At 33.7% G+C, this 26636-nt stretch overlaps 3 protein-coding genes across 3 annotated transcripts; 2 read left to right on the plus strand and 1 right to left on the minus strand.

Annotated features, from left to right (window-relative positions):
* Positions 1–12528: 12528 nt before the first annotated feature.
* LOC108826516 (protein RALF-like 9) lies at positions 12529–13042 on the plus strand. The gene has a single exon (XM_018599888.1). The coding sequence runs from the start codon at positions 12656–12658 to the stop codon at positions 12887–12889; it is 234 nt and encodes a 77-aa protein (XP_018455390.1). The 5' UTR covers positions 12529–12655; the 3' UTR covers positions 12890–13042.
* Positions 13043–16782: 3740 nt separating this feature from the next.
* On the minus strand, positions 16783–17639 carry LOC108826940 (cysteine-rich repeat secretory protein 8-like). The gene has a single exon (XM_018600285.2). It carries the CDS (start codon positions 17629–17631, stop codon positions 16783–16785), a length of 849 nt encoding a protein of 282 aa, XP_018455787.2. The 5' UTR covers positions 17632–17639.
* A 1705-nt stretch (positions 17640–19344) lies between these two features.
* On the plus strand, positions 19345–25655 carry LOC130500199 (uncharacterized). The gene is made up of 10 exons (XM_056994955.1): positions 19345–21980; positions 22077–22608; positions 22679–22778; positions 22875–23258; positions 23345–23430; positions 24102–24326; positions 24400–24529; positions 24607–24903; positions 24987–25208; positions 25273–25655. The coding sequence occupies exons 1-10, from the start codon at positions 19925–19927 to the stop codon at positions 25558–25560; spliced, it is 4320 nt and encodes a 1439-aa protein (XP_056850935.1). The 5' UTR covers positions 19345–19924; the 3' UTR covers positions 25561–25655.
* Positions 25656–26636: the final 981 nt, after the last annotated feature.

The raw sequence follows: 26636 nt of genomic DNA on the forward strand, positions 1-26636 counted from the left end.
GTGACATGAAAAATCTCTTGGCCTCCTTTAACCCCACGTCAAAGCATTAACTTCAAGCTTTCAATACTTCTGTCTAGCCACCTCCCCCCACTCTTGGGATCAATTACTAATCTGCAAAACCGTTTTAAGCACCTTCATGACTAATGGCTTCTCAGATTTCGCACTCTACTCCTTATATAAGCTCCAGTCGCATTTTCACTATTCACTAGAAGATAAAATTCATCCGAACTAATTGATGGGAGTGAGATCGACCACAAAGTTTAGGTAATTTAGAATATAAAATTTGCTTTTTCAGTGAAAGTTTGCAATTTTCTGGAATTGAGTCAATTACTAGCATCTTTTTCGTTCGAATCCATCTTTTGGTAGATCCAGGTTTATTATGGGTTTTCAACTTAAAACAAATTAGTAATTATTGGATTAGTTCTAACTTTTATATATTAGTTGATTTCCCTGTGGAATATACATGTAACACCCGTCTCCTCCTCTCTCGAGACCAGCGTGTTACTTACCAAAAAAAATACCAAATTAAACCGAGTTATTCAAAGCCGAACAAATACTAAAACATTTAATATTATATATTCAAAAGAAATACAACTTTAAATTTAATTATAAAAAATATATCAAATAAATCGAACTGAAAACCGAAATAAATACGACAATCCCAAGACACCATTCGTCCAGATATCCGACTACTCGACAAGTTCACCTGCAAGGGGAAAAGAGGGGTGAGCAACAGGGGAGTCACTCAGTGAGGTATGGGATGCTAATCCCGAAATCCATAGACCCGGACATAGTACTCCGAATAAATATAATTTACCCTAACATGAGTCAAACACGGTACCTAAAGTACCCATAAAACAAACAATGGTCCTAGCGGGGTGCACACCCGCTGCCCACTAACAGGCCAAAATCTCCGCCGAAAAAGTGCTCGGTAACACACGCCCGTAGACGATTTATCGACCTCGAAGCTTTGGCACAACAGGTCGACTAAGCTGTGCCGCAGCATCTCCACACCAAATCTACTGGTCCCCGGCCAACTCCCAGAATTACGTCTCTGTGGTCGGCTAACATCCTAATCACCTCAATGTAATATATATGTATATATATAATCAATTATAATGAACAAGCATTGTTGAACCATCTAACACCCTATTCCATTTTATCAAAGAACCTAAAACTAAGCAAGCAAAGACAAACTCGATTTTACGTAAACGGAACATATTAGAAATTAATTAGACTTTTTCGAAATTCTAAGCCGTGTACGAGATGTTCAGGAATAGACCCTCACCTTAGCACTGGCCGAAACGAACAACGGGAATGATCAACTAAGGTCAATAGAAAACCCGCTGGAAGCTCGCCCAGAAATCCCGCTGGAAGCTCGCCCAAAAATCCCGCCGGAAGCTCGCCGGAAATCTCACCGGAAAAATTGACTAGTGACTGGTCGTTGAATAATCCAACAACAACTTGTCACGCGCAAAGAAATACTTTGACTTGATGAGAATAAGGGAAGAAGAGGAGTCTAATATATAGGAGAAGAGAGGAGAAAGGTTTTCTCAACTTCCAATGTGGGACAAAAGAAGTAGAATTGGAAGGGTTTTAATAAAAAGAAAACAATTGGGCTTGGCCCTAAAATCAGGGTCGTTACAATTCTCCCCCACTTAATCGGAATTCGTCCCGAATTCCAAAGAGACGAAGAAAGAACGTCCACAGCTTCGAAGAAAAGAAGGACACAAGATAATAGACAATAGAAGCGAAAGAAACTTGGTCTTCACCTGCAAAAAATAAAAGAGTTAAAATGCTAATATCTAACGAGTGATACTAAACCGAATGGTGTCACTTTATTTTTCAAAACTCCCATCCCAACATTTTGAAAATCGTTGAAACACAAGTCCCATAAATCGTTCATCCCGGGTCGGAACCGGGACGGAACCCGCTCTGATACCAAATTGTAACACCCGTCTCCTCCTCTCTCGAGACCGCGTGTTACTTACCAAAAAAAATACCAAATTAAACCGAGCTATTCAAAGCCGAACAAATATTAAAACATTTAATATTATATATTCAAAGAAATACAACTTTAAATTTAATTATAAAAATATATCAAATAAATCGAACTGAAAACCGAAATAAAATACGACAATCCCAAGACACCATTCGTCCAGATATCCGACTACTCGACAAGTTCACCTGCAAGGGGAAAAGAGGGGTGAGCAACAGGGGAGTCACTCAGTGAGGTATGGGATGCTAATCCCGAAATCCATAGACCCGGACATAGTACTCCGAATAAATATAATTTAACCCTAACATGAGTCAAACACGGTACCTAAAGTACCCATAAAACAAACAATGGTCCTAGCGGGGTGCACACCCGCTGCCCACTAACAGGCCAAAATCTCCGCCGAAAAAGTGCTCGGTAACACACGCCCGTAGACGATTTATCGACCTCGAAGCTTTGGCACAACAGGTCGACTAAGCTGTGCCGCAGCATCTCCACACAAATCTACTGGTCCCCGGCCAACTCCCAGAATTACGTCTCTGTGGTCGGCTAACATCCTAATCACCTCAATGTAATATATATGTATATATAATCAATTATAATGAACAAGCATTGTTGAACCATCTAACACCCTAATTCCATTTTATCAAAGAACCTAAAACTAAGCAAGCAAAAGACAGACTCGATTTCACGTAAACGGAACATATTAGAAATTAAATTAGACTTTTCCGAAATTCTAAGCCGTGTACGAGATGTTCAGGAATAGACCCTCACCTTAGCAACTGGCCGAAACGAACAACGGGAATGATCAACTAAGGTCAATAGAAAACCCGCTGGAAGCTCGCCCAGAAATCCGCTGGAAGCTCGCCCAAAAATCCCGCCGGAAGCTCGCCGGAAATCTCACCGGAAAAATTGACTAGTGACTGGTCGTTGAATAATCCAACAACAACTTGTCAAGCGCAAAGAAATACTTTGACTTGATGAGAATAAAGGGAAGAAGAGGCGTCTAATATATAGGAGAAGGGAGGGAGAAAGGTTTTCTCAACTTCCAATGTGGGACAAAAGAAGTAGAATTGAAAGGGTTTTAATAAAAAGAAAAACATTGGGCTTGGCCCTAAAATCAGGGTCGTTACAATACATATCCCTAATACTCTTTTGATTTTACAAGAAGTGCTTAACACTATGTGTTTGATTCACCATCGTAAAGTTATGGTCTATGGAGTGGTTAAGCTTCCAATAAAATACGAAAGATAATCTCTCATCTGATTGAAATGCCTTTTGCTTGTTGTGAAACTACGAATGTTGTATCTGCAGATTACACTGAAAGACATTTGATCTTTTGGTTTGACAGTCGTTTCTTAATTTTTAAATGCCATCCCCATATTAATATCAAATGATTAATTCCATGTGTTTTGTTATTTATATTCTTTTATTGCTCATGTAACTGATTGTTACCCTATTATTTATGATAATCAATAAAATAATTATATTTATGTTATTTGTTCTTGCTATTTAACAATCTTTTGAGCTATTTTGAATGTTTAGCTACATTTTATCAAATATTATTTTAAATATATATTAGCTAGATTCACTTGTTGCAGTCTAGAATTAAAAAGAAAATACAAACATTTCTCAAATAATCATTTGTATTTCTATCGTTTTCAAAAAGAGTATTTGCACTAAATAACTAAAAACATAATTAAAAAAAACAGTATAGACACTGTGCAGCTTTAATTAATCCAATGCTAATCTATCTGTACTAAATAAAATCAACTAAATTGAAGGTTTCTTAGGATGTCTATATAGAACAAATATTCCCCACCAGCCATGTTAGCATAATTCACATGTAATTTACAAGATTATGGGCTTCAGTTTCTTATCCATCATAGATTTTCCTTATTATTTTAAAGAGCCCATTTGAAGCCTAATTAACATACTTATGTGGTTTCTAGCTTCTTCTTCTTCCTTGACATGAAAAATCTCTTGGCCTCTTTAACCCACGTCAAAGCATAACTTCAAGCTTTCAATACTTTTGTCTAGCCACCTCCCCCACTCTTGGGATCAATTACTACTCTGCAAACCGTTTAAGCACCTTCATGACTAATGGCTTCTCAGATTTCGCACTCTACTCCTTATATAAGCTCCAGACGCATTTTCACTATTCACTAGAAGATAAAATTCATCCGAGCTAATTGATGGGAGTGAGATCGACCACAAAGTTTAGGTAATTTAAAATATAAACTTTGCTTTTTCAATGAAAGTTTGCAATTTTCTGGAATTGAGTCAATTACTATGATCTCTTTCGTTCGAATCATCTTTTTGGTAGATTCAATCTTTTGGTAGATTCAGGTTTATTATGAGTTTTCAACTTAAACAAATTGATAATTATTGGATTAGTTCTAACTTATATATTAGTTGATTTCCCATGTGGAATATACATATCCATAATACTCTTTGATTTTTACAAGAAGTGCTTAACACTATGCGTTTGATTCACCATCGTAAAGTTATGGTCTATGGAGTGGTTAAGCTTCCAATAAAATATGAAAGATAATCTCTCATCTGTTTGAAATTCCATTTGCTTATTGTGAAACTACGAATGTTGTATCTGCAGCTTACATTGAAAGACATTTGATCTTTTGGTTTGACAGTCGTTTCTTTTCCGGCACGTTACGAAATCAATCATGCATATTCGCTTCAAGCTATTTTGAAGGACGACATTGTTTTGGCAAAGCCACGTCGCAGCTCTAGGTTTCGAAAAAAAAATCATTACTGATTCAAGTGGTAGTCTTGTATTTACTTTGCCTCAGCAACGACTTTAGGTTGCCTTCCATTTGATATAATTTCCTTCGTAACCCTTCATTTCTCTTGCTAGACTGCCTTGGAAAGGCGCCTGTGCAGGTACCAAAAAAAATTCAGAATTATGACAAGATTATTGAAAAGAAAAAGCGCTTTACATCTGTTGAAGGTAATAGTTCTGTTTACGGTTAAGGTCATCAAGTTTAAGGTTTTCTCTCTCTTCATGTCTCGATACGCAATTTTTTTATGAGTCTTCCAACAGACAGAGTCCACTTTGGTGAAGCTTTTCTTGGTTGATTTGGTCTATCCGGATTTTGGAAGTGCAGGGAAGCTGCTATCGGACAGATGGAGATGACTATCTTCCAAAGAACGGTTTTTAAAATGACGGCTAGAAAAATTTAGTTGTGGATAGTGAAGTGCTTCGATCTTTCTTAAAATCAATTATGATGAATATTGAATAGTGAATACTATTTAGATTTTTTCCATCTTATTCATATATAGTTGATTAAATTTTTTTTTCTGTCACGAATATAATTAATTAATATTGGCTCATCAAGAGACATTTTGTTATGGTTTTATATAATTAATTTTTTTTCTGTCACGAATATAATTAATTAATTATTGGCTCATCTTTCTCTTAAGATTTATTATCTATATTATTAAAGCAGAATCCCTATTAGGATTCTACCCTTAATTTTTGTAGTTATTTACAAAAGAATGTCATTATCTCTTTTACTCAACGTATTCATTAAAGATATAATTAAATGACAAGATATTTATAAGATCCATTGCCTGTTTTTACGTTCCTTTTCATTTTAATCATACTATTAATTATCATTTTTAAGAACATAATTATATTTTTACCACAATATGGTTATTATACTGCCGTGAGTTTAGAAGTTTTATAAATCATTCATCATTAATACAAACCTATGTAAATCGATCAGCAAATCAATCTATCTTATTAAAACAGAAACATTCTGTTGGACCTAACATTTATTTTGTAAGTTTTTTAAATTAAATACACTTTTATACTTTATAGTTAAACCTACATTAAATCACTAATGTTACTTTCTTTATACTACTATTCATGTTTCCAAACAATATACTTATTTCTTTATACTACTATCAATGTTTCCAAACAATATATTTTTCATACTACTATCAATGTTTCCAGACAATACAATAATTAATCTTAGTTATTTTATAAATATTATTTTCTCTTTAAAATTTTGTAGAAACGTCATAATTTCATAAATTGCAAAATAATGAACTTTAAAATTTGGATTATAAGATTACAAATTATGAAACTATTACAATTTAAATCCATTAGATTACATATCGGTCATCCATCAGTTCAATCGGTTAGTCTCGAGGTTTAGTGATTTTTTTAATATGAATATTTTAAAAACCAAAATTGAATTTTCAGATCTCCGGATTAACGGGTATAATCACAATCGGGTTGAATTTAAAAACACTGATTTAAATGCAAAAATATTTTAAATACACACTCTTTAAAAAATTACCAAAATATTTGTTAAGTTATTAGTGAAATTTTTTATCGTAAATATTCCGCGCTTCTAAAGCGCGGGTCAAAATCTAGTGTTACTTATAAGTCCTCCATCATTGACCACAAATCGTCAGATATATGTCTAAAGATCCATGTTGCTTGCACGTGTATAAGTTGTCCACTTTAACCATTAGCTATCAAATATATACCTATAACCTATGTAAATAAGTTACATGGTACATAGCACATATATTTATTAACTAAATCCTGTTAATATAAAGCTATATGATTTGAATCTTTTATCTTATGATTGGTAGAAGGGGGAAAAAAATAATAGTATGCTAATATTATAAATATATTGTCTTACTCACTTTTCAAAATAAACCTTTTAAGTTTTAAACAATATCTTCGAGATTCATTACTTTGTTAATGACAATATTATCAGTTATCTACTTATACGTGAAGATAATGAAATTTTAAATGAAAATATTATAAGTATTTATTTCGTGAGCATGGTAACAAAAAATATATGCAAATTGTTTAAATGATTATAAATAAAAAAATATCAACCTTTAATATATTTTAAATTTTATTAATGAATTAATAAAGTTTATATCGTAACAGTATTTTGTTTATCGTGATATCTTAGCCTCCATTTTTACCAACTATTATGATAAAAAAATTTGCATCGACTTAAAAAACATTGGTAAAATTCCTACGATTAAAGCCTATATAATTTGAATATTATGTCTTATGATTAGTAGAATGATACAAAATAATAAATTTATCGTAGTATTATGTGATACTATATAAAAGAAAATAAAATAGGTATGCTAAACATTTTTAAAACAAATGTCAAAATTTTCATAAATAAATTTAAAAATAAATAATTAAACATTTTTAATAAAAATATACTTCCAATTGAATTTAAAATTAGAAAATTATTTTTTTTAATTTTACTGAAAATATTTTAGATGATTATAACATAATTTTACGGATTTAAATGAGCAACTTTATTGAATTTTAAAAATTAAAAACTTCAAACTATCTCAGGTTTAAGTGGAGCAGGTCCAAAATGAGATGAATCTAACTTTATAAATCTTAAAATTCGCATTTAGTGTTAGGAATTAACCGTCTTTTGTTGTTCATATGGATGCAGAGTTACCCATTTGGTTTATAGAGTTAATATGAGTCTGTATATGTTGATGACAAAAAAAAATCTTAAATTTCAGGTTTAAGAAATCATATATTAACAATATATCATTATAAAATATTTGCTTAAAAAGGAAGAAAAACATACACTATATTGCTATAAACTTTTTAAAAAAAATTATACTGTTATAGGCATCGACAAATAGTAACAAACAATATATATACTCCTCCGTCCCACTTTAAGTGATGTTTTAGGATTTTTATTTTGTCCCATTTTAAGTGTGATTTCTCACTAATCTATGTAGAATTTAATATGATTTGAATTTTATGACCAATTACAAAATACTGTACTTTTTTATTATTGTTAAATTAGTTTTATCTAATATATTTTTATGTTACCAAGATAAACTACATAAAAATATGTGTTTTCTTAATCTATGTGAAATAACCTAAAACATCACATAAAGTGGAACAGAGGGAGTATAATTAAATGATGATAAATAGCTAGAAGGTAATAAACACATATGTATATATAAAATATTCACAAAACAAAATGATTGTTACCATCAATCAAAATATAATTAAAATAATTTATTGTACAATTAAAAAGCCAAAATAGTAAACCCATATATATATATATATATATATATATAAGAAAATATAAAATATAAAATTATAATATTTAAAACAATAGGTTATTTATAGAAAATTTTAAATTAAGTTCAAACTGGAAAATCCCGGGCTTTGAAAATGCGGGTGAAAATCTAGTTGCCCATTAAAAGCAAAGAGAACAAATGTATATGTACAGTATCATTGATATAACAGGTATCAAACTTCAAGGATGTAATTTCCAAGAAAGATGAAGAGCTTCAAAATCTTCAGAAGCAAACAGGTAACAACGCAACCGTGCCAAAACGTGGTTTAAGCAAACTAATATTGTTGGGGCCATCATCACCTAGAAGACATTCTATAGGAGCTTCACCAAATGCTCTACGAGGAAAGCCCTCTCGTTTGATTGAAAGAACAACCTCAGATGTCGACAACTGCTCAGAATATAGTAGCAAGCATTCTGATTCTGGTTCACCGCATTCATCTAAGTTTGCTGGAAGGGAGAAATACGTTGACTTTGAAGATGATATTGAACTCATAGGCCTTGCAGATGCAGACTCTGAGGAAAGATTGAGTGATATTTCAGATAGTTGTCTTTCGATGGGAACAGAAACTGATGGTTCCATAAGCAGTGCAGTAGAGTTGACTCTTTTCCCTGAAACCGAGAAGCCTCTTGAGATAACTGAACGACCTGAAGCACAATTGCCCCCTGAGAAATCAGTGAAAATGGGTAAAGCCGAGCCAAAAGCAGAAAGGTTAGTATCCATCTACTGGCACACTTTAATTGAAGAATACAGATTCTTATGTTTGTTTTGTTTTGGTGTTTCAAAAGTAGAAGAAATATTCCATCGAAGATTCCTAAGCAGACCTTGAAACCACCAGGCCAAACCAGACCTTCTCGTCTATCAGTTGCCGCTGGCTCCTCCTCTAAGGCCTTAACAAGTAATGGCACTACGTTAACCCTTTCACTTGTCTCCTTAGAAACAAATCTGTTTGCATAATTATTCTCAAGTCAGGCTCTAATCACAACTTGGATTATATTGACAGTGCCGGTCCTGAGATATATGAGATCCCATACAAAACTAAAAATCGGGCCTCTAAATCTTATTAAAAATTAACTAAAATTCAAGTTTACAACAAAAACAAATCATAATGTCCTAAAAGCTAATAACAAACTATATCAATTCAAGAAAGTACATCTTCTTATATTTTCTATAAAATCATCGGCCAAAATTTTAATGTCAAATGATCGAATCATATCATTTTTAGTGGAAAAGATAACCGAACCAATTAATCTTACATGTGATGTATTTGATTGTAAATCATACTTTATGAAAATTGATATTAGTCAGACAAACATAAAAACTGGATAACAAAAAAAATTGGAAACAAATATTTAAGTTCTTTTAGTTTTTATTTACATATCTCGTAAAAGGAGTGAAATATATTTTCGTTTCTACTACTACCTAAAATGGGTACAGTTTAATAAGGTTTAATTAATTAATATTATTTATTATTCACTCTCATATTAAAATAAATAGAAAAAAGAAATTTATTCTTGTTTTGTGTTTAGAATACATCCCCAAAACTTTATTAAATTTATAGGCCCCATGCATTTGTTTCTTGTGTTTGGGGTCAGAACCGGCTCTGTATATTGATGAGAAACATCCCACATCGGAAATATGAGAATTAATCTATTACTATATAAAGGGTTAGCATCAATCCACTAATTACCAATTGGTTTTAGTTGGAAGTCCATAATTAATCCGAATCTAACTCGTAGTTAACCCTTCTCGACCGGGTATAAATGTCGTAATTAATTCGCTCGACCGAATATAACTGTCTTAAAGTTCCGAGATTTCTAGCCGGTAAGAGCCATCATCTCGAGGAGGAGTATTAGGGATATTATATCTCACATCGAAAATTCTAAAAGACATTAAATAATATATAAAGTGTTAGGGTCAATCCACTAATCATCAATTACTTGATTATCCACAAAAGGAGTCTCACTTAGGGATTTTTAGTGTCAAATTTCTCATGAATCATCTAGTCTTCTTGATTTGCTTCAGGTGGTAAAAGACCGACAATTAGCACTTCATCTTCAGCAAAGCCACTCTACAGAAGGCAGTGAAGATTGTTTTTATTTGATCCAGATGGTGTTTGATAGTTAATTGTGTAACTACAAGGAAGCATATGATGCCTTTTTGTAAACCTGATTAACAAACAGCCGTGAGTCCGTGACCAAAGTCTTCTTTTTGGATTGGTGTTAAGAAAATCTTGTCTACGTAAGCGTTGAGGTTTCTATATGTTGTTTTTCATATGACAATAGAATTAGGCCAAAATGCCCAGAGTCACTCTTTTTTTTCTCTATTAGTCTCTGATTTTTTTTGCAGGAATTCACTATGGTTCCTGAATAGAAAGAAAATGAGAGATGAGGTTAGGGCTGGGCGTCAATTACTCGTTACTCGCTTTAAACTCGCTATTTGACTTGTATCCGATTTGAAAATTCAAATACTCTTTGTTGTCAAGGCAAGTACAAGTCAACAATTTTCATTATTTACAATACCAAGTCAAGTATCATTATTATTTTTAGTACATGACTCGTTATGCCACGGTACTTGCTCCCTTATTTACTACTTGTTATTTGATCTATTAATTAATTACTTGTTCATATTTGTCTTTTCTTTAATTGCATTTAGAATTGGACATAAATATTCATTACTTTTTCTTATTGTTGTATTTTATTTTGTACTCATCTTGAGTTTTGAATCCTCATTGTCATTTAGTTAAATATTACATATTAACAAGTACTAAAAGTTTAGTTATGTGACTTGTTATTACTTGTCTAAAGAAGATATTTTCTTATTTGTCTTCCTTATAATATTAATAAATATTTTGTTTAAAGTAATAATTCACATGTTATTTTAAGTAGAATAAGCAAAACAAACTTTCATGTCTATTTCTAGTAGAGTATTATTTAGTAAGTAGTTTTAAAATATTTTGAAAAAACTCGTAAATAGTTCACAAGTACTCGTAAATAGTAAGTAATAGAGTAAGACGAGTAATTTCCAAGTAATTCATTTTTGATAAAGTACTCGAAATAACAAATACTCGTTTTTAACAAGTTAAGTACAAGTCAAAAAAATTATTACTCGTACACGGCAAATTAAGTCGCAAATAAACGCAAAATAACAAATACTCGTCTTGTGCCCAACCCTAGATGAGGTTTCTATTTATCATAAAATGGTATATGAATCCCAGAGTTAATCCTAACGGGTTATGTATCTGACGGATTTTCCTTCTAAACCCAATAAAATTTTGAGTTTGGGTTTTTGGATGTTATGCCAAGCTTGAGATCCATAACACAAAATCTTTCTCTTTCTTGTATTTAAAACCACAATAACAGACTGATCCAAACTGTAGAAACCTAAAATCCCCATCATGATGATCATTGAACCTCGAAACTTAGATATGTGATGGATCCTTTGCCGGAAAGAGCTTCAAACATCGGTTAGGTCCCCTTTCTCGTCGCCTTCGCGAGTGTCTTTAAATTTGTTTTTCACCTTTAAGCTTTGATTATTAATTAATTAAGAGAATGGAAAAAACTTGAAATCGGAAAAAGTGAAAATGAGAATTTTTTTACTTTTGACTTAAGTGGAGTGATATATTACTTCATTTTTAGCATATTTTAAAGTAAAAGATAGACTGTAAGGAGCTCATTGCTATGATTAAGACCCTACTGCTTGGCCAAGTTTTGCGACAGAGCTGGAAAGGATAGAGACGCTACTGATATGCTTCCCAGATTTCAACATCACATATGTTGCGTACACGCAATCAGTTTTCTGATTTTTTTAGCAAAAACAGCTAGATCTTTCCATAGGGAGCTACTTTTCATTGGTTGTTATATTCCGTCAAGTTTAAGTAATAGAATAGCCGTTTGTCGTCAAAAAAGTAAAAAGATAAAAAAAAAAACTATTTTTAACTTGATTAGACAAATTTAGAATAACAGCACATAATTTTTCTTTTATTCTACGTTATTGTAGCAATGATGCTATCGAGTCACAACCTTAATATTGAATGGGAACAGCTAATTAAATATGTCGTTGCAATATATAGAATGTTTTGATCCCTAGTTTTAAGAAAACTATTTTTAACTTAATTAAACAAATTTAGAATTATTATACAGAACTTTTCTTTCACTCCACATTATTATAGCAACGATGCTATCCAGTCACAACCTTAATCTTGAACGAGAAAAGCTAATTATATATGCCGTTGCCAGATATAGAATGTTTTCATCCCCTAGTTTAAAGAAAAGATCAACTAACTAAGCTATACTAAAATTATCCGTTTACTAAAAATTATGTGGTTGTAATTAATCATCATCCCAAAAGTAACTATTTGAAACACATCTATTATCTACTATATAAGCACCAATAAACTCTACTTCATAATCACAGAGCAAATTTCAAATACAATTAAATCATATAAATACAAAATAATTGAGCTCCTAATAGGAGTTTCTCTTATAAACGATTTATATATTTAATTTATTTGGAAAATAAAAAATAACAAATAATTATAATAGTATGGGGATGGCTAAAACTATTAAAGTTATTTTCTCTCTAGCTTTTGTGGTGTTCTTGGCTTTTGCAGCAACCAATATTGAGGCAAGATACATAAGCTATTTTGGCCTTCATAAAGGAGATCCCGAATTCGGTTGCAGTAAACTACACCCTCAATTCTGCAAGAAGGTACAAGCCAATCCTTATAGAAGAGGTTGTGAGGCTAGCCAACGTTGCCGTGATAACGCTCAAAAGTAGACCACCACTCTTGCTTAATTTTTAAATGCCATCCCCATATTAATATCAAATGATTAATTCCATGTGTTTGTTATTTATATTCTTTTATTGCTCATGTAACTGATTGTTACCCTATTATTTATGATAATCAATAAAATAATTATATTTATGTTATTTGTTCTTGTTATTTAACAATCTTTTGAGCTATTTTGATTGTTTAGCTACATTTTATCCAATAATATTTTTAATATATATTAGCCAGATTCACTTGTTGCAGCCTAGAATTAAAAAGAAAATACAAACATTTCTCAAATAATCATTTGTATTTCTATCATTTTCAAAAAGAGTATTTGCACTAAATAACTAAAAACATAATTAAAAAAACAGTATAGACACTGTGCAGCTTTCATTGATCCAATGCTAATCCATCTGTACTAAATAAAATCAACTAAATTGAAGGTTTCTTAGGATGTCTATATAGAACAAAATATTTCCCACCAGCCATGTTAGCATAATTCACATGTAATTTACAAGATTGTGGGCTTCAGTTTCTTATCCATCATAGTTTTTCCTTATTATTTTAAAGAGCCCATTTGAAACCTAATTAACGTACTTATGTGGCTTCTAGCTTCTTCTTCTTCATTGACATGAAAAGTCTCTTGGCCTCCTTTAACCCCACGTCAAAGATAACTTCAAGCTTTCAATGCTTCTGTCTAGCCACCTCCCCCACTCTTGAGATCAATTACTACTCTGCAAACCTTTTTAAGCACCTTCATGACTAATGGCTTCTCAGATTTCGCACTCTACTCCCTATATAAGCTCCAGTCGCATTTTCACTATTCACTAGAAGATAAAATTCATCCGAGCTAATTGATGGGAGTGAGATCAACCACAAAGTTTAGGTAATTTAAAATATAAATTTTGCTTTTCAATGAAAGTTTGCAATTTTCTGCAATTGAGTCAACTACTAGCATCTCTTTTGTTCGAATCCATCTTTTGGTAGATTCAGGTTTATTATAGGTTTTCAATTTAAAACAAATTGATAATTATTGGATTAGTTCTAACTTTTATATATTAGTTGATTTCCCATGTGGAATATATATATCCCTAATACTCTTTGATTTTATAAGAAGTGCTTAACACTATGTGTTTGATTCACCATCGTAAAGTTATGGTCTATGGAGTGGTTAAGCTTCCAATAAAATATGAAAGATAATCTCTCATCTGTTTGAAATGCCTTTTGCTTATTGTGAAACTACAAATGTTGTATCTGCAGCTTACATTGAAAGACATTTGATCTTTTGGTTTGACAGTCGTTTCTTTTCCGGCACGTTATGGTAAAAGGGTAAGTCTGGCTCAAACAGGTACGAAATCAATAATGCTTATTCGCTTAAAGCTATATTGAAGGACGACATTGTTTTGGCAAAGCCACGTCGCAGCTCTAGGTTTCGGAAAAAAATCATTACTGATTCAAGTGCTAGTCTTGTATTACTTTGCCTCAGCAACGACTTTAGGTTGCCTTCCATTTGATATAATTTCCTTCGTAATCCTTCATTTCTCTTGCTAGACTGCCTTGGAAAGGCATTTGTGCAGGTACCAAAAAAAATCAGAATTATGATAAGAAGATCATTGAAAAGAAAAAGCGCTTTACATCTGTTGAAGGTAATAGTTCTGTTTACGGTTAAGGTCATCAATTTTAAGGTTTTCTCTTCGCTTTCTCTCTCTTCATGTCTCGATCCGCGATTTCTTTATGAGTCTTCCGACAGAGTCCACTTTGGTGAAGCTTTTCTTTGTTGATTTGGTCTATCCAGGTTTTGGAAGTGCAGGGAAGCTGCTATCGGACAGATCACAGATGGAAGAGATGACTATCTTCCAAAGAACGGTTTTTAAAATGACAGTTAGAAAAATTCAGTTGTGGGTAGTGAATTAGTGCTTCGATCTTTCTTAAAGTCAATTATGAATAGTGAATAGTGAATACTATTTACACTTTTTCCATCATATTCATATATAATTAATTAATTTTTTTTCTGTCACGAATATAATTAATTAATTAATTATTGGCTCATCAAGAGACATTTTGTTTTGGTTTTATATAATCTGATCGTTGAGTTTTTTTTTCTTGCTTCTCTCTTACTCATGGAGAGGTCCTTATTATTAATACATTTCTAGTAGTAGATTTAATGTCTTTTTGAGCTTCCGCGAACCAAGCCTCGTCCTTGATACATCTCTCAGAAATTGACGCCGACAGTTGAACGACCTTGAGTATTCTTCAACTTGATATGTTGATGTTTGGATGAGCTGCTGGAGATTTTGAAGTGTAAGGAAGAAATGGGACAAATCGTGATGACCGTCTTCTATGGAGTAGATCCATCTGATGTGCGGAAACAGACAGGAGATTTTGGGATGGCTTTCAAGGACAAATGTAGTCGAGAAACAGAGAAGAATAGACGAAAATGGAGCCAAGCTTTGGAGTATGTGGGAAACATAGCCGGAGAGAAGTTCCGAAACAGGTTTGCGCTTCATTAACTATACTTTCTTTTTTCTTATATGATAATACAAGAGAACGAAAGGCTGAATGGGTTTCTTACTATAGGTTTTGATGACTATGGTTTGAAGTATCATTTACAAAAAGAGCTGAATATTTTGAAACAAAGTAGGATGATCAGTGTGAGTCGTGTGACCAATTTAGGTCTAGAAGATTGGCTCCGTGACCATAGAGTGCTCATCATTCTTGATGAACAACATCAACTAGAGGCCTTGGCTAATAAAACTTCATGGTTTGGTCCTGGAAACCATGAAGTCAATGCTCATTGAGAACCAAGTCAAATCCGAGGACACTTTACCTATAACAGGAAGGCAGTGATGAACTCCAGAGAATAAAGAGAAGTGTCTTGAAGATTTCAGATTTCTTGGTTGAAAGGGCTGTCCGCAAGATGAAGCAAATTGCATGTAATTAATATCTCTCTTATCTTGTTTCTGTCTTTGTCATATTAGTTTTTGCTTCCGTTAAGCAGCCTGCTGGCTGGCTATTATTGTAATCACATACTGGTGATCTTTGTCTTTCTTTACATTATCAATCCAAATAATTCAGACCAAAAAAAAGGCTGCTATTGAAACTGTCAATCCCTTGTTCTGTGACATTGTTTGGTGAGATATAATAGAAAGACCAAGTATAAAAACAAAGCCGAGATTTTGATGAAAACTGCCATTTTCTTGTTCTTTCTTGTATATGAAGGTAGATTAAAAGAGAGGAGAAAGGTAGCCATTTATATAGGGAAAGATCTGGTTTTAGTTTAATTTATTCAAATATATATAACGTACTAGACCAATTCATAGGGAGATCATATATAATAATTCTCTATCAGCTGGAAAGTCAGATGATTTCATCATGAATTTAACAAAAAAATGAGCTTTGCTATTAGCGAACGAAGTGAAACACGGACTTGGTGTATACAATTCTGGAAGGCAAAGATCTGACGCAAAATAGGAAACCAAATTCAAGAGGAAAGAAACAATCATTTGAAACTATTCTTTTAAGTACGTTGGTTCTTATTAATTATAAATTATATACAAGAAAATAGCACATCACACGTCACATAAATTTGAAGAATACAAATATAAACAAAACTTCACAATCACTGAATTGGATCATAGACCCACAAGTGCTAACAACGAAGTTGCCATGGCTGTCATGAATATCCTTACATATATTTCGTTTCCTGTAATACAGAATAAATATATTAATGTTTGGGTTTTAGGTGCTTATTCTATTATCTTCCTGATAGTTGTATTTCATTATGATAAAATCAAAATAAATTATATCATTTATAAATGAAAAAAATAGCGGATTTCTATCTAAAATATAAATACACTATTTCAGCATATATATAAACGCAAACACAAATATGGACGAATTAAAAAATAATCGAGGCCCCAGTATTATGCTTACCTTTCATAGCATGGACAGAGAATGAGCCACTGGGTGACTGAGTTGTTGGCAAACCGCTTGTGTCATACTTCAAGAAACATTTAGGAATAAAGAATTGAGCAATACGAGCATTGTTACAACAGCTTGAGACTCCTTGGACCGCAAGTCTCAAGCAGACGCTGCAATTTGCTGGATCAAGATCAGGACTACACTGAACCATTGTGTCTAATGTATATGATCCATCGAAATTATTCACTTGTTTTCTATCCTTGACGTAATAAGGTGTCGAAGAAGACAAAGAAGTCTTTGATGCTGTGAGGATAATTAGCTGCTCTACCTTGTCTGATAAGGTTCGTTGGAAAGGATTGAAGAAGGAATCAGGAAAAGAGGCGACAGAGTACCTAGAGGCCCAAGGCCCACTTTCGACGAGACTGAGGAAGGAAACGTTGGAGTACCGAACCATACACTCTTCGTAGTATACTATAGCATCTTTTATATTAGTGCAGTTGTTTGTAGTGATTTCTAGGGTTGCAGTCTTCACACAGTTCGAACAAGATGTTTTGGTGATGTCTCCACGACATAGGAACATGCCATGAATTGTGTCTGGGCTAATACCGACCGTGGCGTTGTAATAGGTTTCGAGAGAGGAACGGTCGCGGAGAGAGGATAGGAGGGTGTCACGGTTTGATTTGTATTGGCTAGTTTGTGTGAAGTTTTCGGATAATTTGTCGCAGAAAGTGTGCATATGTTGAGGTTGAGACATGATTTGGTGAGATAATAGAGAGACCAACAAGAAGTAAAACAAAAAAGCAGAGATTCTGATGAAAATTGCCATTTTCTTGTTCTTTCTTATGTAGGAAGATAGTTTAAAAGAGAGGAGAAAGCTAGCAATATATATAGAGAAAGATCTTGTTTTAAGTTAAAACTAAATTCAAATAAATAATGTCCTATACCAATTCAGAGGGGGAATATATAATAATTATTTTATCAGGTGAATAGTCAGATGGTTTCATCAATAAGAGATGAATCCAAATTTCTGAACTTAGAACATCATCTTTTATTTACTTGTTCTATAAATCATTTATTAAAATTTAAAACTAAGACGAACACATAAAGTTGACAAAATATTTAGCTTTGTTAGCGTATGAATTGAAATAAGAAGAAATCAAGATTCGAGCCGTAAGACAAACAACCATTCGTATCAACCAAAAATATGCCGATATAAAAACCAAAATCCAAATAAAATAATTGTAAAATCCTCAACTCGTTTAGTTGAATATATTTTTAACTTTTTCATATTTTATTCGTCTCTTTTATGTATCTTAGCTAGAGATCTCTATAAGACCATTGGTTTAATCATCCCTTTTATGTATGTTAATGTTACCCTAGTTAAAATAAAATTCGGTCATAATATTATTCATGCAATAACATGCATATATTTACTTTATATTGTTTGCTACTCTAAACCAAAATAAAAAAAGAAACCCTACTTTGAAAACATCTCAGAAATTAGGGATTCAAAATAACCATTTGTAGTCATGAATTTTCTCCTGTCCATTATATCAAAATCACTTCAGAAAGTTGTCAGTTAATTCTAGCTAGGGCTAAGCAAATAAACCGAATCCAAAATTCGAACTGAATCCTATTCGATAAAACGAATATGAATCGATCTAAATCTGACATAAATACCGAATGAATCTTGTTTTATGATATTATGGGTTATGGATTTTATCTAATAAAACCCGAACCTAAATGGTTAGCCGATAAAACCCAAAATATCTAAAATCTCAAAAAATATTTATACCAAACATGATCTTAATTTCTAATATGTATCCAAAATACAATAAGATATTGTTGGATATCTGAAATAATTATCTATTACATGAATATTTGACTCAAATACTTAGTTTAATTTTTGGAATTTGGTTAATATTAATGTGTTTATATTTTGACAATTTTATTTCAAAATTAAATTATAAATAAGTTTGAATTTCAAGTTTAAACAATGCTTTTAAGTTTAAATAGAATTCCTTAGATTTATAGAGTTGCTAGTTATTAAATTTTAATTTTTTTACCTTCAATTATGTATGATTTTCGTATATATAAGGCTTTGGTTTGTTATAATATATCAGATGATGTTACTGATAGTTCAAAGAATGGTCTTGTATGGTTGATAAACGAGTCTTCCATAGTCATTTTGAAATAAAACAATATAGTTTGAGTAAGCAACATAATTTTTTTTAATTATTGATATATTGAGTTTTAATTAAGTACAAATTAATAATTTTGGAACCGATAACCCGATAAATATCTGAAACCAAAACTATTTCGGATTCAAACCAAAACTAAACCCGAATCCAAACCGACTAAATCCGAATCGAATCTGAATCAAATCCGACCCAAACTTCTATAAGATTTGAATGGGGCAGTAATTCATGGACTCAAAAGTTTGAATCCTAATGAATCCGAAAATCCAAAACCCGAACCTAAACCTGATTGAGAACCCAATTGCCCAACCGTAATTCTAGCACTACAAGAAAACACGCTGAATTCCGACGGAGGTTCCGACGGACCAAAGTGTCGTCGGACAAATTTGACGATTTTCCGACCAATTTCTGACGGAAGCAAAAAATAAGAGGTCGTCGGAATTCCGTCAGTAAATACTGACGGAATTCCGACGAAACAGGGTTCGTCGGTATATACCGACGACTATCCGACGATATTCCGATCAACAATTATATCCGTTGGGGTCGTCAGTATTCCGTCGGTATATACCGACGGAATTCTGACGAACCCTTGTTCGTCGGCATATACCGACGACTATCTGACGATATTCTGATCAACAGATATAACCGTTGAGGTCGTCGGTATTCCGTCAGAAAATACCGACGAATTTCTGATGGACTATGTGACCGTTGCCGACAAATCCATATGACCGTTTTATAGCCGTTTAAAATTTGTAAATACCGACGGAATTCCGACGCACTGCTTTATGTCCGTCGGAATTCCGTCAGAAATTCGTCGGAAAGCCGTAACCAATTTCCTATAAATTCAACTCCTCCTCATTTCAACTCTTCACTCCTCATTCTCTCTTCATTCTCTTTGATCATAACAATTCCGTAAAAATCATGTCTTCAGGAGGTTATTATCGTTCATGGATGGATAAACCTCATTTGGATCCCAACACCAAATTGCTTACGGAAGAATACGTTCAAGGGATTAAAGAATTCATGAGGCTTGTTCAACAACAACCAGATGCAAAAAATGGTATGTTAAGATGTCCCTGCTCTAGTTGCAATAATAATAAAGTTATAGAAGAATTTAATGTTTGGACTCATTTGTATATGAAAGGGTTTTCACGTAATTACAAAGTTTGGTATCTTCATGGAGAAACTGGTTATGAATATGGTAGTACTAGCGAACCTCAGCCTATTAGTGAATTTCAGTCGGATATTAGGTTAGAAGAATCTAGAACGGATATAGATTATGGTGTAGGTACTGAGCAGATGGTACATGATCATTATAGAGGGGAAGAACCAAATCCCGAATCTAGGAGATTTTTTGACATGTTAGATGCAGGAAAACAACCTTTGTATCAAAATTGTAGAGATGGTCATTCAGCCTTATCATCTGCAACTAGATTAATGGGTATTAAGACAGACTATAATTTGGCTGAAGAATGTATGGATGCGATTACTGATTTTGTCAAAGGCATTCTACCTGAGGATAATGTTGCACCGGGTTCATACTACGAAGTTCAGAAACTGGTTGCCGGTCTTCAACTACCGTACGAAGTGATAGATGTATGTATTGACAACTGCATGATCTACTGGAGAGCGGATGAGACACGGAATGAATGCAAATTTTGTGGGAAACCTCGTTTCCAGGAGACGAGGGGAAGAGTTCCGATCCCGTTCAAAAGAATGTGGTATTTGCCTTTGACGGAAAGATTGAAGAGGTTGTATCAGTGTGAGCGCACAGCAAAAGCAATGAGATGGCATGCAGAGCATTCCACAAATGGTGAGATTAGACATCCTTCAGATGCGAAGGCTTGGAAACATTTCCAGTCAACATATCCAGAATTTGCAGAAGAGAGAAGAAATGTTTATCTTGGATTATCTACTGATGGTTTCAGCCCATTTGGAAAGCATGGAAGACAGTATTCTCTTTGGCCAGTTATTGTGACACCGTACAACCTACCGCCGAGCTTGTGCATGCGACGAGAGTTTTTGTTCCTCTCAATTCTCGTCCCCGGGCCAGAGCATCCTAAAAGATCACTAGATGTGTTTCTTCAACCACTGATATATGAGTTGCAACAACTATGGGCGCATGGTTTTGAGACATACGATGTTTCGTGCAAAGAAAACTTTCATATGCGGGCAGTACTTATGTGGACAATAAGTGACTTTCCAGCATATGGTATGTTATCTGGATGGACAACACATGGGAGACTATCATGTCCATATTGTCAAGATGACACAGCTGCTTTCCAACTAAAGAACGGAAGGAAAACGTGTTGGTTTGATTGTCACAGGCGATTTCTACCACCTGATCATCCATACCGCAGGAGTAGGAATGCATTTACGAAGAACAAGCAGGTGTTTGATGGTCCACCTGTGGAAGTTAGTGGGGAAGATTTGTTGAAGCAGTTTAGGTATTTTGATGCAGAAAGGACGCCAGATGTAGGTGGACATGAAAACATTCGAGTCAGTGCGGTTGGAGAGCTACATAACTGGCACAAAAAGAGTATTTTCTGGGATCTGCCATATTGGGAAAGTCATCTATTGCGGCATAATTTAGATGTCATGCATATTGAGAAGAACTTCTTCGACAATCTGATGAACACATTCCTTAACATCCAAGGTAAAACGAAGGATAACTTGAAGTCAAGGTTGGATTTAGTCGATATCTGTGATCGTCCTGAACTTCATGTGGATGAGAATGGTACGGCCCCTTTTCCCATTTATCGTCTGGATGGTGCTAGAAAAGAAGAGTTCTTTGATTGGATTACAGATAAAGTGAAATTTCCTGACGGATATGCATCAAATTTGGGGAACTGCGTTGATAGAAGCGAAGGAAAGTTTACTGGCTTGAAGAGTCATGATTGTCATGTAATTATGCAGCGCCTCCTTCCGTTTGCTTTTTCAGCATTATTGCCACGTAATGTTCATGAAGCAATTGCAGGTATCTTTTATTTTTACAGTTTAATTTATTTTTATATTTAACAGTTATGCTTATATAAACTAATACTTATGAAATCTATGTCTTTTATCTATGTAGGGATAAGTGTTTTCTTCCGCGATTTATGCAGCAGAGTAGTGACTGAAGAGGGTATTAATAATTTGAAGACAAACGCTCCAGTCAGCATGTGCAACCTCGAGAAGATATTTCCTCCATCATTCTTTGATGTTATGGAACATCTTGTTATTCATCTCGCAAGAGAATTGGAACTTGGTGGTCCTGTGCAGTACAGATGGATGTATATTTTTGAGCGTTATATGCATCATCTGAAGAAGATGGTCAAAAATTTAAGCCGGGTGGAAGGATCTATAGTGGCACAGGTGATCAATGAAGAAACTGCAATTTTTGCTGAAAATTATTTTCCACCAGAAGTGCATACAAAACACCGAAGACCTTCTCGGCACAATGACAGAGGAGAGAGAGCAACATATCATGTTACTGTCCCAAGCATGTTCAAGGAAATAGGACGACTTAGTGGAACATTCACGAAGCGGAGACTTACGGACACTGAGCACGCTCATTTGCAAACATATTTGCTCACCAACTGTGAAGATGTTCTACAATATGAGAGGTAAAAATATTTATTCATTTACATTGTTTTTTTAATATTCAATAAATTGATATAATATTTTTGTATATAGTGTATATATGGCGGAGTTGCGTATGACTCACAGCCATGCAACAGAACATGAGCTTCAACAACTTAGAGATAATGGATTTGCTGCGTGGCTTCGTAGTTATGTGAGTTATATATATCATATTACCCTATGCAAATGAGTAGTTTAATTTTAATATAAACAAATTAACTTTTCACTCATATATGTTTTTAATTTATAGGTGAATGATGGTTTGGCCAGAGGTTTTGTGTTCGATGATTGGATACGCGAATTTGTGCAGGGACCAAACTATGTGGTCAAATCATATCCAAAATTCTGTACGCGAGGATATGCATTCACAAAGAAAGGTCATTCTAAGACAACATATGATGCTGGTGTTTCATCTTCTTCCGGTGACGATGTCTACTACGGCAACATAAAAGAAATATTAGAAATCCAATTTCCTGGAATGGTTGGATTGCGTTGTGTAGTATTCTATTGTGATTGGTATGACACCACCCTAGATAGAGGAGTGAAGATTGATGCGTTTGGTGTTATATCGGTTCATTCGCGGCGGAAACTTCAATATTATGATCCCTTCATTCTTGGTTCGCAAGCTGATCAGGTATGTTAATTTATTCATAATTTTTTACCAATATCATTAATTAATGTTATATACTCTACTAATACTTGTAAAATTGATATGTATAGGTGTGCTACATCAGTTACCCTCGGGTGACGTACAGAGACGATCCTCTACCCACGGCTCATATCTCTTCCCCCAAACCCGAAATCATGTAAGAATCATCCTAACCTTTGTTTATTTCAATTTTTTAGGGTTTTGGATGTTAGATCTCCGATTTGTTCTTGTTTGATTGAATGTTTTAGGATTGAATGGATTGTTTAGGATATATAAGTTAGGATTGTTGTTGTTTTAATTTTTTTCTGGAATTATTTTGTGTTTTTGTTAAATTCAAAACGTTTTACTATTTTTTAAAACGTTTTTTGATATTTAAAAACGTTTTTTGATATTTAAAAACGTTTTTTTCAAGTTTACAGTTTAAACTATGTATTATTTAAAACGTTTTTTTTTTTTTGATTTTTAGAAACGTTTTTTTTGATTTTTAAAAAACGTTTTTTGATTTTTAAAAATGATTTTTGATTTTTAAAAACGTTTTTTGATATTTAAAAACGTTTTTTCAAGTTTACAGTTTAAACTATGTATTATTTAAAACGTTTTATTTTTTGGTTGATTTTTAGAAACGTTTTTTGATTTTTAAAAACGTTTTTTGATTTTTAAAAATGATTTTTGATTTTTAAAAACGTTTTTCGATTTTTAAAAATATTTAACAACCCTTTTCAATATTTATAAAAAATTATAATTTTTTATATTTTTATATATATATATATATAAATCATTTTTTATGTAAAAATCATTTTAATTAATTTGATGTATTAATTTTTTTAGGTCCGAGGAATCACCCCGCCCTGCAGCCCGTCGACGTAGTTCGGTGAGCTCTTCCCGTGCATCGGGATCGTCTCACGAACAAAACTCGTTTCCCGCATATATTCCCGCTCCACCTCCCGCTCAACAGAATCCGGGGGTCATGCCAGTTGAACTATTGGTTCAACAACCGGGTCGAGAGCATCTCCCGGTTCTCCATCCCACCCCACGACGAGGACATAGCACTTGGTTAGTATTTTTTTTATTTGTTGCATTATGTTTTTTTCCATTAATTAACTTGTTAACTTGTATTTTTTTAAAGGTTCACCAAGTCGAGTAATGGCATTAGCAGGAGCATCAACCAGATGATGTATTCCATGCTCCAAATTGGATATACGAAGTGGAGTGAGATCCCTCAAGAAGACCAAGAGTTGTGGTTTCGTCAATTTGCGGTAATAACTCTTCATTTTTTAAAATTACTTACATTTTTTTAATATATCTACTTATTAAAATTATGTGTGTTTTGTAGCAAGAGTTCAACTGGCACCCCGATCACACGGAAACAGTCCGTATTAGATTCAAAGCTAAGGCCATGGACTCTTATACAAAGCAAGTGAATGCGTGGAAGAAAGTTTGGCAGAAGAACAAGAGGCCACGGAACATCAACGGGAGGGTGTTCGAGCAGTTGGTAGCTCATTGGCAGAAGGACGAAACTGCAGAGACGTCTTCTAGGAACTCTAAGAACCGGAAGAGCGATCGTGGCGGGAAAGGTATGTATGTGCACAACCTCGGGGCTTGCTCTATGTCTACTAAGGAAGATGAACTTGTAAGTTTTTTTTATTATTTATCTTTATGTTTATTTATATAAATATTTTATATATTCCTTGGCTAATAATGGTGGTTTTTTAGATCGAAGCAAATGACGGTAATCCCGTTGATCGACTCCAACTCATTAAGGTGGCTCACACTAACAAGAAGACGGGTCAAATTCAGGACCTCTTGATCAAAGATGTCGTTGATTTGGTGGAAACTGAAATAGCATCTCAATCTCAGCCTCTCTCTGATGACGGCGATTCAGTGGGAGCTTCAACCAACTTGTCCCGATTGCAAATCAATGAGATGGTTGAAAAGGTAATTTTTTTTTATTAATATATTCATTTTATAATGTAGTTTACTAACTTAAAATATTTTGTAGGCTGTTCCTAAAAGGAAAGGAGGCTTTTTAGTTGGATTGGCCCGCCGTGCTTCTTCGTATCCGGCATCTTCTTCGCAGGCTCCGTATGCCGATCCCATGATTCTCGATGAGCTACATGACAAAGGTGAACGGATTGTGGCATTGGAGGAGCAGAACGCCACTATCCAAGCTGAGAATGCCACTATCCTTGCTGAGAATGCCACTATCCTTGCTGAGTTGGCATCCCAAAAGAAGACCAACGCCGAGATAATGGAGAAGCTAAACCGTTTATTTGCTTCGAGTTCTTAGTTTTTTTCTGAATTTTAAAACTTTCTGAATGTTTTTTTTTAATATTTCGGTTTGTATGAATTTAAATTCTATAATATTATTAGTTTTCAATTTCAGATTTATTTTAATTAAATTTATAAAATTGCAAAATTTTATTCTATAATAAAAATATTTAAAAATGCAAAATACAAATTCTATATTGAAAAATTGGAAATACTGACGAACCATGTCCCTCGGAAAATACCGACGAACCGCGGTCCTCGGAAAATACCGACGAACCTGTCCCTCGGAAAATACCGACGAACATGTCCCTCGGAAAATACCGACGAACCTGTCCCTCGGAAATTACCGACGAACAATGTCGTCGGAAAATACTGACGAACGTAGTCGTCGGTATTTACCGAGGGACCGAGTTCGTCGGTATTTCCGAGGGACAGGTTCGTCGGTATTTTCCGAGGGACCTAGTTCGTCAGTATTTTCCAATTTTCCGAGGACCGCTGTTGTCGGAGCTGTTATCGGAATGTGGTCAGAAGTTCGTCAGAATATAGTTTCTCGGCATTCGTCAGAAATTCGTCGGTGTGGCTGACGAAATTCCGACGAAGTTCGAAATTCCGACGAAATGATACCGACGGACAGTTTCGTCAGATATTCGTCAAAATATGTCTATTCCGACGATATTCTGACGAATTCGTCCGTCAGTATCCGCCTGCTTTCTTGTAGTGTAGCTAGAAAGTAAACTCAAAAGATTTTTTTATTTTTTATTTAGTTTGGATGAGAATAATCCTATAGATAGTTTTACCATTTCTACATCTATATACATGCTGATATATGTTGAACTTTCCATGAAAGTGTTGTTCTCGTTTGCCGTTTCATATTTGATATTTGTGATTATTTAAGAGAATTAATATATTCTAGCTTGCTTTAAATAGTCATGTTCTTCAAATGATTTTACTAGTTTCAGTAATTGTATAATTCGGGCAACTTTGAATATTACATGAATTAGCACTATTTTGGACTATAGGATTAGTTATAGTTATTGAATATTACATGAATTAGCACTGCTTTTGGTTATTCCAAAAAGAATTCAAAGTGATGCT

The sequence above is a fragment of the Raphanus sativus genome, chromosome 9, assembly GCF_000801105.2.
Source record: "Raphanus sativus cultivar WK10039 chromosome 9, ASM80110v3, whole genome shotgun sequence".
NCBI lineage: Eukaryota > Viridiplantae > Streptophyta > Magnoliopsida > Brassicales > Brassicaceae > Raphanus > Raphanus sativus.

What these genes read in the sequence shown, in the direction of transcription:
- LOC108826940 (XM_018600285.2), bottom strand. Translation starts at nt 17,631, where the DNA reads ATGGCAATTTTCATCAGAATCTCTGCTTTTTTGTTTTACTTCTTGTTG.
- LOC130500199 (XM_056994955.1), top strand. Translation starts at nt 19,925, where the DNA reads ATGTCTTCAGGAGGTTATTATCGTTCATGGATGGATAAACCTCATTTG. An exon ending in GATGTTCTACAATATGAGAG is followed by an intron (nt 22,609 to 22,678) that starts GTAAAAATATTT and finishes TTTTGTATATAG; the next exon opens with TGTATATATGGCGGAGTTGC. An exon ending in TCAATGAGATGGTTGAAAAG is followed by an intron (nt 25,209 to 25,272) that starts GTAATTTTTTTT and finishes AATATTTTGTAG; the next exon opens with GCTGTTCCTAAAAGGAAAGG.
- LOC108826516 (XM_018599888.1), top strand. Translation starts at nt 12,656, where the DNA reads ATGGGGATGGCTAAAACTATTAAAGTTATTTTCTCTCTAGCTTTTGTG.